At 41.8% G+C, this 17,242-nt stretch overlaps 1 protein-coding gene across 6 annotated transcripts in view; it reads right to left on the bottom strand.

Moving 5' to 3' along the window:
• CIMIP6 (ciliary microtubule inner protein 6) overlaps positions 1-14,015 on the bottom strand; it is a 42,329-nt gene extending 28,314 nt beyond the window's left edge. For all 6 annotated transcript variants that reach the window (XR_005066756.1, XR_005066757.1, XM_037047912.1 and 3 more), the window contains exons 1-3: positions 13,733-14,015; positions 10,217-10,427; positions 1,783-1,936 (exon numbers count right to left, since the gene is read on the bottom strand). Coding sequence is in view for 4 of the 6 variants with exons in the window: in XM_037047912.1 (XP_036903807.1) it covers positions 1,783-1,936; positions 10,217-10,427; positions 13,733-13,758 (391 nt within the window). In the remaining 2 variants the exon portion in view is untranslated. The remainder of the gene's footprint in view (positions 1-1,782; positions 1,937-10,216; positions 10,428-13,732) is intronic.
• Between the last annotated feature and the right edge of the window lie 3,227 nt (positions 14,016-17,242).

Below are 17,242 nucleotides of genomic sequence, written 5' to 3'. Positions count from 1 at the left end.
CTCCTGCTAGGGCAGGTCCTGCATCACCTGGGAGGGGCGTGGGGAGTGCTACCAGACGACGAGGCTCCTCCAAATCCCACAGTTCAGGAGCCTGAGCCCCTGGCCACCCATCAGCCAGCTAGGGGAGGGGAGTACAGAAGCATGCCTTTTCTGTGCACTTGCTTTTAAAGACCCCATTATCCTCCCTGCAGTGGAAGTAGTTGGGAGGGCACGTCCCTCCCATCCAATCACCACCCTAGCACCAAGAGTCAGCCCTTCGTGCTTCTTTTCTGCGGAGTCCTGTGTGCATTGATTGTCCTGGTCGCTGCAGCAACATATGCACGCACTCCTTGGCCTGGCACTTCTCCACCCTTCCCCATTTCCGGGGTTGGGTTCCCCTGTTATGATATTGATAATTGTCTAACCTTGGATTTTTACTTTCTATTCCTGGAGCTCTGGAGAAGTCGGATCTCCCAGAATGATTCTCCATTTTGTTTTTATCATCTCATATTTTCTTGCTTTTTGCTGTCATTCTTTTATGCTCTGTGATATTCAGGCAACCCTCTGATCCTCCCCACCCCGTTTCCCTTCTGTTATGCCTGTTGATTGGGCCTAAAGCTACTCTGGGATCTTTTTTACTGCATCTTCTCTGATATATTCTAGGCTATTGCTTCTTTGCTCTCTTTTATCCTTTAACAGGCTTTCATTATTCCCACATTCCAGAAGATTCTTCCTTACATTCTCTTTATTTTTGTGGGTCAGTTGATTTGTTATCATTCCGTCGGGTCTTGGGAGGCCAGGGATTTAGACATAGTCGTACCTCTGTACTCTTTGGCCTCAGAATTCGTCAAACTCTACTCATCGCATTTTAATGAGGGGGAAAAAGTTACAGCATTCCTTGGAACTCATTGCACTTGCTAGAACTTGTGAGTCACGGCACTGCCCAGCAAGAGTAAATGCTTCATTGTTGGGAACTCATCGGTCTGGCGCTTGTCAAAAGTTTCAGAATGAATTAACAATGAGTTATGGAGGTACTACTGTATTTGTATTCTGTTTACCATCCTAAATCAGAAGAGGAAACCTTATTACCTTTCTAAACCAGAGGCCATTGTTATAGGTTATCTGACAGCCCTCTCCCTTAAATACCACCATTACGGTGGTCATCGTACTGAATACGACCACCTTAATGTTATATTTTGTGGGATATCAGGCATGTGAGATGATATCCTGAAAAATGGTGAAGTGGTCAGTAAGTGGGAAACATAGCATTCTTTACTCCTCTTCCTGGAAATTCATTATGTTTATGCTTAGAATAAGGGTTTGTAGTCAAATATATATATATATATATATATATGTTTATATATACATATCCATTTAACTGTATAAATTCAGTTTTTGCAAAGTTACTTGACCACTTCCCCTGTTTTTTCGAGCATCTATAAACATAAAAAAGAACTAGTGCCCCTCTGATTGCACTTTGAGAAATACTGCCTTATAGTATTGCCTACTGTTTTAATAGTTACAATTTTTAAAATTTGGTGGCCATAAAGAACAGAATGCTACTAGGTTTCTGACATGGAGGGTGGTGTTTCATGGTCAGTACAATTTTATTATATTAAATGTGTTTGGAGATAAGCTGTGCCCAGGAAGGAATGAAGAACAAACTTGTCAAGGGCTGCACTTGTATAGTTTCAACTCCTATAAAGAAGATAATTTTTCAGGAGCTGCTAGCAGGTCTAACACATCTTAAGTGATAGGAGTAACCTGAGATAATAGAGAAGACGTTTACCATGGCTAACTTACCTATTCCACAAGAAGGCTTTTGCAACTTGCTGTGTTTGACTGGCAAAACCAATGGACATGCTGGTTTTTGAAAGTCAGTCCTCTGGGTGCTCTTGGTATCATAAGGTGGTTGGAAGTGATGTTCTAGTCCTTTATCATACGACCACCAGTCACTCTGTGTGGAAAGGAGATGGAAACGCAAAATTGGACACCGTAGGACATTTCTGTGTGCTGTTTGACGTCTCTGAATGTTCTGTAATTCGATTCAGCAAGTCCTGGATATTCTGAAACTAGGTTCTACAATCCAGGAACATATTTTCACATATTTTTTAAGACATCTGAAAATGAAATATATATATTTTTAGTTAAAATACAGGTGCTAAATTCTTAAACTACCCTCTATTAACAGATGGAGTTATAAAAATAAAAATGGTTATATTTCTGTTTTACACAATTTTGTTATACATGTACACATGTATGCATATATATATTAAACAAGACTTAATCTATAAATTATGTTCCATATTTTTCATTATGGCAATACAGATAATGTATTATTGTCCAAATTGGTGGTTTTCCAAGGTTTTAGTCCATGCCCCACACCATGAAATACATTTTATATTGTTACGTAAGAGCACACGAGGCATACACATACATAGAACTCGAACAGTATCACAAAAACAATACTTATTCCTAGTACACGCAGTGCAGTTAGCTATTTTTCTATTTTATGTCATTACTTTTGCCTTCTATTTTATTTTACAATGCCTGTTGCAACCCACAGGGTTTTGGGGTGGGGGACGGATTCTGTTGGAGCAAGAAAACAATGGAAGACTGAAAATTTGGAGAAGTACATTCTTAACGTCAGAGCTGTTCAGTTTTAGGTTCTTTGGTAAGGGAAATTCTCTTCACACTGAGAAAGATGGGAAGAACACGCACAGATGAAGAGAGAGTCAGACCTCACTTTGCATCTTTAAATGAGTGCCAGCTGTGGGGACAATGACAAATTGTAACCAGAAGTAACAAATAAATTTGCAGAGATCAAAGAAATGTAGGAAGCAGGAAATTTTGGAGAATAGGAGAGACCCGCTGCCTCTTTTTTCAGAATGAGTTAAAAGGTGAGTTACAATAAATAAAACTACGTGATGTAGATCCTAGGAATTCTAGAGCAGAGTACTAGACAGGCGGTGCCTTCTCACTACCTGGCAGGTTGTGAGAAGGTTTTACTGCTGTCAGTGTGCCGGGTTCTTGCAGCCCCATGATTACGACAGTGCTCATTACACCCAGAGGTCTAGGATGCATAGGCCTGCTCTCATGCTAACCACGATCCCACCAGGTAGGTGTACCACTTGACAGGTGAGGAAACTGCTGGCGGATGAAGTAACTTCCCCGAGTACATCACCAGCAGGCAGGAAAGCTGCCGCAGTGCAAACGCCACCCGCCCGTGCACACCTCCAGTGTCCACACCACATTGCCGTGTCGAATCTGCTATGGAATGCAAAGCCAGATAAGCGTAAACTTACTTAAGTTATTTCAAAAGTAAAAATAAAAGGATGGTGGGGGGAAAGGCAGAAAACTGTAATTGAACAATTAAAGACATAAAAAATATATATTAAAAAGTTTTTAAAAATAAAAATAAAAATAAATAAACGGGCACCAAATGAGTATCCTCAGAAAGATCTCCTGTGATAAGGTTTTAAGGACTTGCACTATCTATCATCTTCTTTTGTTGATTAGAAACCTTTTGGGCTAATAACTAGTAACTGGGAAAAATGAGTCTGGGATAAGTGAACCACTAGGAACTGCCTGGCAGACATCAATTTCTTTTTCCTCAAACAGGAGTGTAATGCAAAAACTATCTTCAAAGCAGATACTGATTCAACTTTCAAGAATTCTTTTGAATTTAGAATTTTACCAAAATGGTCACTTTAGTTTCACAAAGGAAAAAATGAACACTTTTTCCTAAACGTCATTGATGACTTTAAGCCCCCAGAGTTGGTGCAAATGCCTGATTGTGCTGTAAATTCGGTGGATTTTCATTTCAGCAGGATGCAATCCTACCGTGCAGACATGCCTTTATCATTTCTATTTCTGGGTACGGTGCCCTGTCCCCGAAAAGTCTGGTTTGTTCCCGGAAGAGTGAGAGCATGTTTGCAGCCCTGCACACGTGCTTGCCTTTTTGGTCCAAGCATTTGCTTATAAGAGATTATAAGATTAAAGATATAGGTGGAGGCTCTTTTCCCCCTTCACCTCATTCTAAAAAGAAAGGCTAAAAATTTACTGTTCTGTCTACCATTTGTCTAGGCTTTAGGGGTCAGACCACACTGGCAGATGGCAGAGGGGATTTTGTCTAAAAAGGATTGTCGTTCCCAGTTCAAAACTCGGAACCCAGCCCTGGCTGATGTGGCTCGCTGGGTTGAGCACCAGACTGCTAACCAAAGGTCACCGGTTTGATCCCTGGTTAGGGCATATGCCTGGGTTGTGGGCCAGGTCCCCAGGTGGGGGCACGTGAGAGGCAACCATTGATGTTTCCCTCCCTCTCTCTTTCCCTTCCCCTCTATCTAAATAAAATCTTTAAAAAATACATTGAAATAAATACGGTCTCTAAAGCAACCAAACAAAAGAGACCTCGGACCCAAAAGTAAAAGGAAGTCCTCCTCCCTTCCAGCCCAAGGCCTGTCTCCTCTCCTGCCCTAGGACGACCGTCTTAGGGGTTCCATGGTAGGGTGATGCCAGGAGATTCCTGATGACGAGGCTCCCATCAACCCCTGGCCCCCGGAGGGCCTGACAACCATTGCACTACGAACCTGTTAGTCAAAATTGGAAGCCACTGTGAAGTGGTCTCTGTGTTATATCTGTGTGATCTCTAAGCCTTCAGAAATGCGTTAGTAAACGTTGCTTACTTTCCATTCTTTGGGAAATTAAGGGAGAATCCTCAGAAGATAAGTAGTAAAAGGAAGTGAGACGTCCTGGAGAAACCAGTGGAAAGAAGCGGGCGGGGCTAAGCCGAGCCCTACAGTAGCAGCCACAGTGAGTCCAGGGCTACGCCAAGATGGCTGCCGGTGGCGGCAAGGTGTCGGACTTAAAATCACACTTGGAGGGGTTCCTAGGAAAATGAGGACTTTTTAAAAATCATTTTCTAGTTTTCAATTACAGTTGACAGACAATATTATATTAGTTTCAGGTGTGCACCCCGGTGATGGCACGCATGACTTACTAAGTGATCATCCTGATTAACCTTGTACCCACCTGACACCATACGTAGGTATTAGAATATTATTGACTACATTCTCTCTGTTGTGCTCTATGTCCCTATGACTATTCCGTAACAACCAATTTGTAGTTCATAATCCCTTCACCTTTTGCTCCCATCCCTATAGCCACCCTCTCCCATCTGGCAAGTGTTAAAGTGTTCTCTGTATCTATGAGTCTGTTTCTATTCTGCTTATTTGTTTATTTTGTTCTTAGATTCAATTGTTGATAACTGTATTTATTGCCATTACATTGTTCATATTTTTATGTTTTTTTCTTCTTAAATAAGACTCTTTAACATTTTATATAATATTGGTTTGGTGGTAATGAACTCCTTTAGTTTTTTCTTGACTGGGAAGCTTTTTATACATCCTTCTAAATAATAGCTTTGCTGGGTAGAGTAACCTTGGTTGTGGGTCCTTGCTTTCATTACTTTGAGTATTTCTTGCCAATCCCTTCTGGTGTGCAAAATCTCTCTTGGCTTACAGTCTTATGGGAGCGTCCTTGTAGGTAACTTACTTTCTCTTGATACTTTTAAGATTCTTTGGCTTTAACCTTTTGCATTTTAATGATAATGTGTCTTGGAGTGGGCCTCTTTGGATTCATCTTGTTTGGGACTCTGCACATCCTAGACATGTATGTCTGTTTCCCCTCACCAGGTTAGGAAAGTTTTCTGTCATTATTTTTCAAATAGGTTTTCAATTCCTTGCTCTCTCTTCTCCTTCTGGCGCCCCCCATGCGGCTAACGTTAGTATGCTTGAAGTTGTCGGAGAGACTTTTACACCATTCTCATTTTTAAGAATTCTTTTTTCTTTATGCTGTTCTGGTTGTGTATTTTTTGCTTCCTTATATTCCAAATCGTTGTTTTGGTTCTTGGCTTCATCTACTCTACTGTTGATTCCATATAAATTATTTTCCATTTAAGTTAGTTTATATTTCGCTTCTGACTGGATCTTTTTTATGCTGTTGATGTCTTCACTAAGTTCTTTGAGCATTTTTATAACCGGTGTTTTGCACTCTGCATCTAGTGGATTGCGTGTCTCCATTTGTTTATTTCTTTTTCTGCACTTTTGTCCTGTTTTTTCATTTGTCTTCTCATTTTGGCAGCCTCCCTGTTTTTGTTTTTATGTAGTAAATAGAGCTGGTATGTCTCCCAGTCTTTGTGGAGTGGCTTAATGCAGTAGGTGTCCTGTAGGGTCCAGTGGCACAGCCTCCCCATTCACCTGAGCTGGACACTCCAGGTGTGCCCCTGTCTCTCGTGTACACCATCCTGTTGTAGTTGAGCCTTGAGTATGTTAGCACATCAATATGAGGAAGTTCCCCTGGGCTGATAGGCTACCAGCACTGGCTGTGACCACTGTGGAGAATAAGTTGTGCAGGGGCCCACCCCACAGAGCAGTACTTACTTCAGTGGGGCTCTGGTGCTCACTGAGTCTGTCCCCTGAGTGTGTTGCTCGTGGAGGTGGTTGGGTGGTACTGTGACATGGTCTGAAGCTGTCCACTGGGTGCTTTGGCTTTGGGGCCTCCCAGGAGGTGTAGGCTAAGGTCAGCTGTTACCTGTTTCCTGCCCTGGGCCAGCTGGCATGAGCTACAAAGCGATCTACAGATGGCTGCTACTTGTGCAGGACTGTGAGGTGCCCGGGAGAGGCCAAGCTGCAAAGGAGGCCCAAGGCCGGCTGCTGCTGGTGCTGGGCCTGGGGCCACTTAGAGAAAGGTATGAAGCCAGATAGATGCTGCTTGTTTGAGATCTTAGAAAAGTCTGAAGCATAAACCAAGACAGACCATTCTTATGGAAAAGCCACTGGAAATAGTGTGGGTGGGCCCACAAGTTGGGTGGAGTGTGGCCTCAGAATCACAAGGGTGAGTGAATAATGATAGTCAGTTTGATGGAGACTCAGATATGGCTTCTGCCTTCCCACTCTGAGGGAGAAAGGCTCAGAAATGGAACAGTGGCCTGTGCCAGCACTTCTGTGCGGTAGAAAGCTGCCCTTCTGGCCCTCACCCTGAGGCCAAACAATTCAGTTCCTCCCTGTATGTCCTTGGTTCCTTCCAAGATGCTGCCCCAGCACTAGAGCTCAGAGGTAGTGAGTCTGAGTAAGCCTGTGTGTGGGCCCTTTAAGAGCGGCTGCCTGGAGCTCCAGAGCCCTCCTCACTCAGCAACAACCCCCACTTGTTTTACAACAACAAGTTATGAGGATGTCTCTTCCTAACACTACAACCCTGGGGCAGGTAACCTGGTGTGAGGCTGGGACCCCTTGCTCCACATGGGGGACCTCTGCAGCCGAGATAGCCCTCCTGATTTTTGTCCACCGTACACGGGTGCAGGACCAGCTCGTTCTGTGTCTCAGCCCTTTCTACCGGTCATGTGGCTCCTTCTTTATAGCCTTAGTTGTGAGCCTTCCGCTCAGCTAGATTTGGGGTGGTTCTGAATGATGGTTTTTCTATAGTTTACTTGTAGTTTTGATGTGATTATGGGAGGATTCGAGAACTGCATTTACCTGTGCTGCTATCTTGACTGGAAATACGGACTTTCAATAACACCTTACACAGAGGCAATCACATCTGACTAGTTGAGCTTAGTGGGTTTAAAAACTGAAGTGCTGTCTGTCACAAGGACTCGAGTTACATTCTATCTGAGTTCATCTCCAGTGTGCTGCGGGTACCAGAAGGAGTGCTGAAAACCACCTCTTTGTAAGCAATTTGTAATGCCCCCAGTCAGTTATTCCTAAATTGTGTTCTGTGGAACATTAGTTCTGCAGCATGTTAATAGGTACTGCATAAAAGAGGTGTCTATAGTTAAATACATTTGGGAAAAATTGAGATAAAGAAAATTAAGCCAGCTTATCAGGATTTCTCAGAACCGTTATATACTAATGTGAATTGTGAAGTGCTCGGAAGGGTAGATAAAAATACAACTTTTTGAAAATAGTATGTGACTTTTGAATTTTATTTTTTGAGCACATAAGTAAGGTCTAGTGCTCTGAAAAGTACACTGCTGGGAGAAAAACACTTTGGAAAATAGTGTGATCTCTTAAAATACCAATATTGGTATTTTAAAATACTAAAATTGGTATTTTAAATATTGATAACTAAAAGATAACTAAGAATCCTCAGAAGATAAGTAGTAAAAGGAAGTGAGACGTCCTGGAGAAACCAGTGGAAAGAAGTGGGCGGGGCTTAGCCGAGCCCTACAGTAGCAGCCACAGTGAGCCCAGGGCTCACTCGTTTTCATTGGAAGTGACTGAGCTAAAAGCACCTTTTTACACCAACACCCCCAATTTTATGTCCCTAGGTAGAACTGTGGAACTGATTATTTTATTTAAAAATCTTGTAAATAAATAAAATTAACCATCTGGTGTTCTAAAGATATTATCTTAGCAAAATGTCTTAAAATACCAAATATGTCCATTTAAATATTTAGGCAACTTCAGTTTAATTACACTTATTTTAAATCTAGAATTACCATAAATCAGTTACTTTTTCCAAAACTCAAGCTAACTTTTAAAAAGAAACCTATCGTCTACAATAAAAGAACAAAGTTTACAAGTATCTGAAATGAGCACTTTATTACTCCACAGATACTTGGAAAGAAGTACATTTAAGGGCTTTTATTGTTGTTTTACTTTTCAAATATGAACATTCTCTTCACTCCATACCTGAGTCAAACATGCTTTTAACCCAGAGGCATCTTCAGTCTTTCTTTGTAACTTCTTATTTCTGCCTACTCTCAGCCTCTTACCCACCCTCTTACTTCATTTTAGACTTACCTGTACCATCTCCCAAAGGCCTCTGACTTGTTTAGCTTTGGGCACTAGTGAAGATTCTGCGGCTACTCTGTCACCCAGTATTACTGGCCGCAGCTCCGAACGCTTTTGTTCATTTATTTATTTTTTTCTATTTTGATTCTTAAATCAGCTTCTTTTCTGTATAGACTTATTTCCCCAATGTAGGCATAGTCTATCAATTTCTTTTAAATCCTAGATTATTTTTTATGAAGTAAAATAGTCTTAAAACTGCCCTAGTGTAAAGGTTTACTACATGACAAGAACAGTTGATGTTATTATCGTAAAGAGAACCCTCTAAAAGCATCTCCATCGAATCACGGCTACACCTAACTCCAAACCATGCCCAGCCTGACATGGCAAAAGGAACCACTGGGGCCATGATCGAGTTAAGGATATCGAGAAGGGGAGATTATCACATTACCTGGGCGGGTCTAATGTAATCACAGGGGGCCTTAGAAGAGAGTAGGCAGGAGAGGCAGAGAGAGATTTGAAGATGCTTTGCTGCTGGCTCAGACCAGGAAAGGGTCAGGAGCCAAGGAGCGCAGGAAGCCTCTAGAAGCTGGAAACAGATTGTCCCTTAGAGTCCCCAGAAGGGGCCAGCTCTGCCAATAGCCAATGAGACTGACTTTTCCGAGCTCCAGGACTGCAAGAGAATAAATTTGTTTTGCTTTAAGCTATTGTTTAAATTTGTGGTAATTTGTAACAGCTGCAATAGGAAACTATTAAATAAATATACCTCAACAAACCTGACTTTAAGAAAAAGAAGATAATGGAATATATTTAGTATAATAGTGAATAAAAGTACGGTTTGGCTAAAGAACAATCCTGGGTTGGAGACAGGACTATGACATCTGCTTGCTATGTAATCTCAGACATGTTAATTTACTGTTTTGGAGTATGTTATCATCTGTAAAGTATTTCCAATAATACCTCCTAGAAGTTATTGTGCCGATTCAAAGATATAACTTATATAAAACACTTAGCTCATTCCTAACACTTCATATATTCTCAATAAATAGTAGCTATTATTTTATAGAAAGTATCTGAATTACTGAGTACCATGGGAAATTTTCATGTTAGAATATGTCAAAAATACAATAGATTTCTTCAGTAACCTCCAAGCATACTATGGTGGTTATATTTATATATGGAAGGAATCCAAATAATCATTTTTTCTAGAATGAATATGGAATATATATATGAAATATATATGGATATATGCAATTACATATATGTGTGTATATATGTATGTATATATACACATACTTGTATGTAAAATTATTTCTGAGAATAGTTCCAGGTTACCGCTTTTAACTATTGGATTATAAAAATGATTAGTCTGAGATATGTCACATCTTTTAAGCAAAACAGCTTCTGAATCTAAATCTCTATTTGTATATAATGAACATCTGTCTGACCTGATTTTCAGACCCTTTTTGGGGCTCAATGTAGGGAACTGGATCATTGTACGTTCTTGCGTTTGTGTCAATGAATTTAGCATAATATACGCGTCCTCTCCTGACACATGGTTTTGATTGTGGTGTACGTGCTGCAGGTTCTTTTTCATGTTTGAATTCTTGTTTTTTTTCAGTCACATATACTATACCAGCATCTTCTATTGTATGTGGTCTGAAAAACAGAATTAAATAGTAAATTATCCCCCATCAGCATTTCAGTGCTGAGAGTCACAACTGCACAGGGCCTCTTCCTGCTCTGAGTCATCTGAGATAAAAGGATTTCTGTTGACGGTCACTCAGGGCAGGCTGCCTGTGCAGGGTACAGACTCTTCCTTGGAGTGAAGAAGTAGTGAATGGGTCATGCTTACAAATCGTGTTTGTGGTATTCTTCATGTGGCCGTCACATAATCTTAACTCGTCTTTAAAAGTTAGTCACCTAGTCAATTCAGCTATCTGGAAAAGGACAACTATTCAATTTTCAAAGCTCACCTGGCAAACTTATACAAGCTACCAAATGACCACTAATATTTATCAAGAAGAGACCACCGTGCGCACGTCAGAACAATTCAATTTCTTATCATTTTTTTGCTTCTAGCAATGACACTAGTACAAAACAACAAAAGTTGCTGAATTCTTTAAAACGTTACAGAAATGCTTAGAAATACACAGAGTATGGAAATTTTCTCCTTTTAAAAAAGGAGTAATAGACATTATGAGTGGGAGTATTTTAAATGTCATATACTCGAAAAGTAAAGGTAAGAATGGAATATATGAATTAGGATACTTTTACATAGAAGCTTTCAAAATCAAAGCCCTGACCCATGAAAGGTGAGTGAATATGAGTCTAATTTATAGGGAAAGTGAATGATTCTGTTTAGCATTATACATGGCCCTTAAAATCTAATCCCTACCTTACTTTGAACCAAAGCCAGCTCCATCCCCTTCATCAAGTCCTTTTTTAATTAAAAGCCTTAAGTGGCTTCCCATTGCATTTACGGGGAAATTCTGCCTTCTCATCACAGTGTGACGACCCTGCTTCAAGCTAACGTCTTCCGTTGTACCCAGGCCTCTCTCCCCTCACTCCTCCAGCCCACCCCCACCCCCGCTTCTTTCAGCACCAGTCCCTGTCCCCTCAGGCATTTGTACACACTGCCTTCCCTCTGCCTGTAAGGAAACCACAAAGGTTTCCCCTTTCTGACCCCACGTAGTCTCCATTTTAGTATTTCCTTCATTTCTTTCAGAATACCACAATTAGACACTTATGTACCTACTTTCCGCTTACTTGTTTTTGGTAAGCACTAACCAGTAAGTTCCATAAGGCAAAGATTGCATTTCACTCATCATTAGGTACCCACCATCCGGACATTATGTACTTATATCCAGAGCCATTATAATATTTACGATCACTAGTGAGTCTCCTGGAATTGTTTGCACTCTGGCTTTGTTTTACCTGCACACCCTCAGCCCCTACTCCAAAGCACACACAGACGACATTCAGTTCCTATGGAGTTTAGTTCCCTGCAACCCAACAAAAATTGCTCTGTAAAGGATTTGGAAAATGGATCACTGGCAAAGTGTAAAGAACTTCTAATGCTTTTTCTATCACCTTTCCAGAGAGATAACTATTTATTTAAAGACTGCAATTGATTCATCATTGTGTTTCTGACATTAGTTTTTTCAAATGCTTCTTGTAGTTATAACCCAGCAATACACTTGGACTGGAATCGGGTCCTTGGAGGAAAGGACAGTGGCTATCTGCTTGCATTTATAAGCATTCGTCAATCAAGTACTCATGGTGTATAACTATACATAAGCGGAAAATATATTATTTCATAGTAATCTTTTACTGGAAAGAAAAGACAGTTAAAACACTAATGGGCTGGAAGTAAATCAGACCTGGGCTGGAATTGCAGCCCTGCATTTACCCTCTGAGCCTTGGTTTCCTCATTTGTAGAATAAGGACAATGATACCTATTGCAAGAGGTGTATGAATAACATTGAATAACTCATTCCTTCAACAAATATTTATTGAGGTATGAGTTTTGAGGCACTGAAGATAAAGGAGTGATTCTGTATCTTCAAACAAAAATTCCTGCCTTCCCAGAGCTTACATTCTAGTGGGGAAGGCAGATCAGAAATAGTAAGTAAAACATGTGCAGGCAGACCTCAGAGATGGTGCCTGGTTGATTCCAGAGCATCACAATAAAGCAAGTATCGGGATAAAACAAGCATCTCAATGAAGATAGTGTAATCTTTTTGCTGGTGGGAGGTGTTGCCTTCAATTTGTAAGGAGTGCAACATCTATGGAGCGCAATGAAGCGGAGCAGATGAACTAAGGTGTGCCTGCATTCTGTTAGATGGTGTCAAGTGCTGAAGGACGGCGACAAGGCAGGGAACGGGGAAAGGTGGGCATGACTGTGGGAGGTAGGGCGCACATCAGATAAGGTGACAATTGAAAATGATTGAAAATGGGGCAATTGAAAATGGGGCAGAGAATTGCAGCAGAGTGAATTATTATGGCCAGTGCTCCACAGCAGAAGTGTATCTGTCCTCAGAATGGTGCCTCTCAAAGCCTGGTCTTCAGTGAAGCAACATTGGCATCAAACATCAGCCATCAACTATTAGAAATACAATTCATAGGTCCCATCCCAACCTACTAAAACATAATCTCTGGGGCAGGTTCCCAGGAAACTGTTCTAGCCACTCTCCAGGCGATTCTTAAATACGCGAGAACCACTGATGTACTGACAAAAATACAGGCTTTGGAGGCAGTTACTACTGGCTCCACGTCACAACGAGCTTGATCCAATCGTTCTTAAAATTGAGGGCACATCAGAATCACCTGGAGGCCATGACCAAACCCAGATTATGGTACCCTGCTCTCAGTTTCTGATTCGGTAAATCCATGCTGGGGAGCTTGCGGGGAGGTGCAGATCTAGGAAGTTCCCGGTTGGGACTGGTCTGGGACGACACCCCGACAGTCGCAGTGGCCAATGGAGAGGAGTGATGTAACTTGTGCTGTAAAAACACCACTCTGAATGCTGTGTTGAGAAGCTGCAGAGAAACGGCCAGCAAGCAAGTAGTATGCAGGTAAGAGATGCTAGTACTCGACCAGGGTGGGGACGGTAGTGTAAGGCATGAACCGTGGTGGGTTCTGGATAAAATAAAAGGTAAAGCCTACAGAATTTGCTAACGAATCAGATGTGGTGTGTGAGGAGGAGTGCGAGATTCGAGATGACCAAGAATTTTAGGCTAGACAATACCTGTAACGGCCCTGACATACAGCAGGTGCCCAGTAAACAGTGCGTTTCAAACAGCATCTCTGTAAGTGCTCAACTACTAGAAATGAGAGGGAATTGGGGGATCGGAAGAGGAAAAGTCCTGATAGTCTGAGAACCCACCCCTCAGCTCTCACTCAACTCAAGAGGAAAATACTGTTTCGGAAGGAGAACTAGAAAACCAAACCCCAGCACTTACTGCTGCTTATCATCCTTTCCCTCCATGGGTTCCTAAGACCTGACACGAGGCATCGAAGAGCCTCAAGGATGACCAGGGACTAAGCCCTGCCAGGAAACGGGCGCCCAGGGAACCTCGATTGTGACTCACGCGTTGCTAAGCGACAGCGGCCTACGGGAGATTGGCCTCGGAAAGCAGCTTGGGGGCGGGCCGCGGCACGCAGGCGCAGTTACGGGCTCTGGCTCCAAGGTTAGCTGGCTCCTCTGTGCTGTGCTGTGCTGTGCAGCGAGGCGGGCGGGGGCGACTGACCGGATCTCTCGGCTTCCTTTCCACATCTACCCCAAGCTGGACACCCTGTGTTTGAACTTGGCCTTTCTGCTATCTGGACGGGAAGGGTATTTATCAGGGCCCACCTCATCCTTGGGGATCAGCGAGGGGCCATTCTGGAGCCTCTCTGTGGCCCTTACCCCTAGCCTCTGAGGGCAGCGCTGGCTAGTGTCCCAGTCCCCCGCAGCGCCCAAACACTAGAGCCTGGCAGGATGTCGCCCAGTGCTGCCCGCAGCTGACTGCAAAAGTGCAAGCAAGGCAGAAGAGAAACTTGTTTTCCCGTGAATCATTAAGCACTGTGCGAGTCAGGATTCGCTGCTCCTGGGGGGCCTAGTCTTTGCAGGAGAACACTTGGCTGTCACAGCTCACGATTTCTGACAAATCCTCCTTCCCCGGCCCTGCGGCAAGCATTGAAACAGCCAGGGAACCCTCAGGTCTTGCAAATAAGACTCCCCGCGGTGTGTGCATCTGCTCCCACCTGAGCCCGGTTCAGAATCTGGCCAACGGGACTGGAGGCTCAGGCAGAGGGTTGGTGTTTGTTCGTCCAAAAAAGCAAGCTCCGGGGAAAAGCAGTTGATGATTTGCATCCACCTTCTGGTCCTGGAATTTCTTACCTCATTTCACCGTTGCCTCCCCATTTCCACTCCCTGAGCCAAATGTCTTTGGCATCAACGCATGCATCTCCCTGGATAATAGGAGAAGAAAAATCTGTATTGAGTTGAATTTCTGCTATGTATGGGCCACGTGTGTGCGGGTGTTTGTAACCCGGATTCAGTATTCATTTCACTTACCTTCATGAAATGTGGGAGAGTGGAGGTTGGTCATAGGACTCATTGCACATATGTGAGAAATCCTATGAAGAAGAAGAGTACATGAATAGAAGTTTGATAACTAGTTACCTGTACTCTCGAGCTGGTAAAAAGACTGGAATGTGTGCGAATATGTGGGTATGTATATGTGTGTTTGGGAGGTAAGGAGTGGGTAGGTGAATACATATGAAGACTGTCTTAAACACCACGCACAGTCATCTCTCATCTCAGTGTCCCTGGGGGAGTAGTTCCAGGACCCCCGCAGATACCAAAGTCTGAGAATACTTAAGTAAGTCCCTTACATAAAATGGCATTGTATTTGCCTATAACCTTGCACATTCTCCCAGATGCTTAAAATCACTTCTAGATTACTTAGAATACCTAATACAGTGTAAATACTATGTAAATAGTTGTTATACTGCATTGTTTAGAAAATAATGACAAGATCTACATGTTCAGGACAGATGCAACCTTCATGGCCTAACTACATAGTGCACATCAGCAAAACATTTAAAAAAATTTTTTTTTGTCGGAACAAGTATAAAGGGCACATGGACAAAAACAAGGGGGGGTGGAAACGAGAGGGAGGTGGGGAGGGCTGGGATGGGAGTAAAAGTCAGAAAACTGTATTTGAACAACAATTAAAATTAAAAAAAATTTGTTTGCAGTTGGTTGAATTCTTGGATGAGAAGCCAGAACGTACGGAGGGCCAACTGTACTTAAGTGGTTTTATCCTAACCATCACACTGTGCCTGGAGGCATGTGCCTTAGGAGCCGTTAGTGTCTGCATCCCGGCTCTGCCACTTCGGAGCCGGTTCTCATGGGCAAATGATCCAGCCTCTGTGAGCCTCAAGTTCTTCATCCACAAAACAGGAAGAGTACCTGGAGTGTTGTGAGTTGTAGATGGTTTAATGCAGGCAGAGTATTGAAAGGAGTGCCAGACACCTAGTAATTCCTTGACTAAATTCCTTACTATTAGCTACTAACTTATTGAGCAATTTGGTCTGCATATTTTACCACATGTCTTAAGGCTTAGTCAACAATCTCATCATTCCCTTTATTTCTATTCCAACCTTTACCAGTCCTTTAAGCTCCCCCAAAACATTATCAGGGACACTATCAAATGCTTGAAAAGAAGAAATGAGGACTTTTCTCAACTTTCTCCCTCTTAAAACAAACTCAACTGCAGCCATACAGAATGAGAGTTGTTCACTGCTACTTCATGGAGTATTGCTCTAAAATACAAATATATTTATGTCAATCTCTTTCCCACTGTGAGGCAGTTTATATATGTATATATTTATTAAAGGCTATAAGGAACATTAAAAAAATCATACCTGTCATAATTGTGACCACAAGGAAGTCACAATTTCAATATGGATACAAGTCAGACATACAGCAAAAAATTCTGAGCAGCAATACTACTTAACAGCATCACGTTATTGATAGTCACAAGTATTAAATTTCAGTAGTGATAATACAGTATTATAAAAACAAGTCAATTATTATTGGTACCTCCTCTGCAAAATAATGTAGATTTCACAGTAAGTACTGACTTTGTATTGGGTAGATAAAGCCCTGGATGGCTGCTAGTTTTTTCCTCAACTGGCTAGCTAATCTGACCTGGGAGAGATGCTTCTCTGCTGTAGATTCTCACTGTAAAAAGGAACATTAGATCGCTTTATGGTCACTTTCAGCTGCACGATACATTGATCCTATTGGAACATTTGTAATTGAGAATCAGTGGACACACTAGTCTGCATACTACATGCATTTTCTCCTTTGTGTTAGGTAATTTGGATACTTGTAGCAAAGAGTAATTCAAAGTACAATAGTTTACTGATATTGGGCATGTTAAAAACACTGGTGCTGTGTGAGCTAGAACACCATATGGGAGGAAATACAATAGGACATAAATTGCTCATTGGAGATGTTATGGATACAGAAAATTGTCACCACTTTGTTTCTGAACCATAGGAAAATGCCTGAAATAACGAGTGCTATGTCTGCTAGGGAAGCGGAGGCCCCCGAGATCCAGCTTCCTGTCAGTCATTCCTTCAGTGATATACTTGTGGTACAGCTGAGGATCTCAAGAATTTAGCATAAACCAAAACTATCTTTAATTTCTTTTTTAAAAAGAGTTTATTTGCATGGTACACGTATAATCTTTACATATGTGGTAAAGATTAAATAAGAAAATACATGCAGAAAACTCATCCTGCAGATGGCAAACACTTATTAAGAGTTGGCTGTTCTTCCTCTTATAATTAGTAGAGTAAAAGTTCAAGTACACTCATTACATTGTCTTTATTTTATTGCCTTAGATGATAACTTTTTTTTGTCAAATTAAAATATACTTTAGTAAGCCATAAGCATGAGAAATGTTAGAGTTAGA

The sequence above is a fragment of the Sturnira hondurensis genome, unplaced genomic scaffold (assembly GCF_014824575.4).
Source record: "Sturnira hondurensis isolate 20B ecotype Veracruz unplaced genomic scaffold, ASM1482457v3 Scaffold0006413, whole genome shotgun sequence".
NCBI classification, from domain to species: domain Eukaryota; kingdom Metazoa; phylum Chordata; class Mammalia; order Chiroptera; family Phyllostomidae; genus Sturnira; species Sturnira hondurensis.
This window is presented reverse-complemented; position numbering and strand designations above follow the sequence as displayed.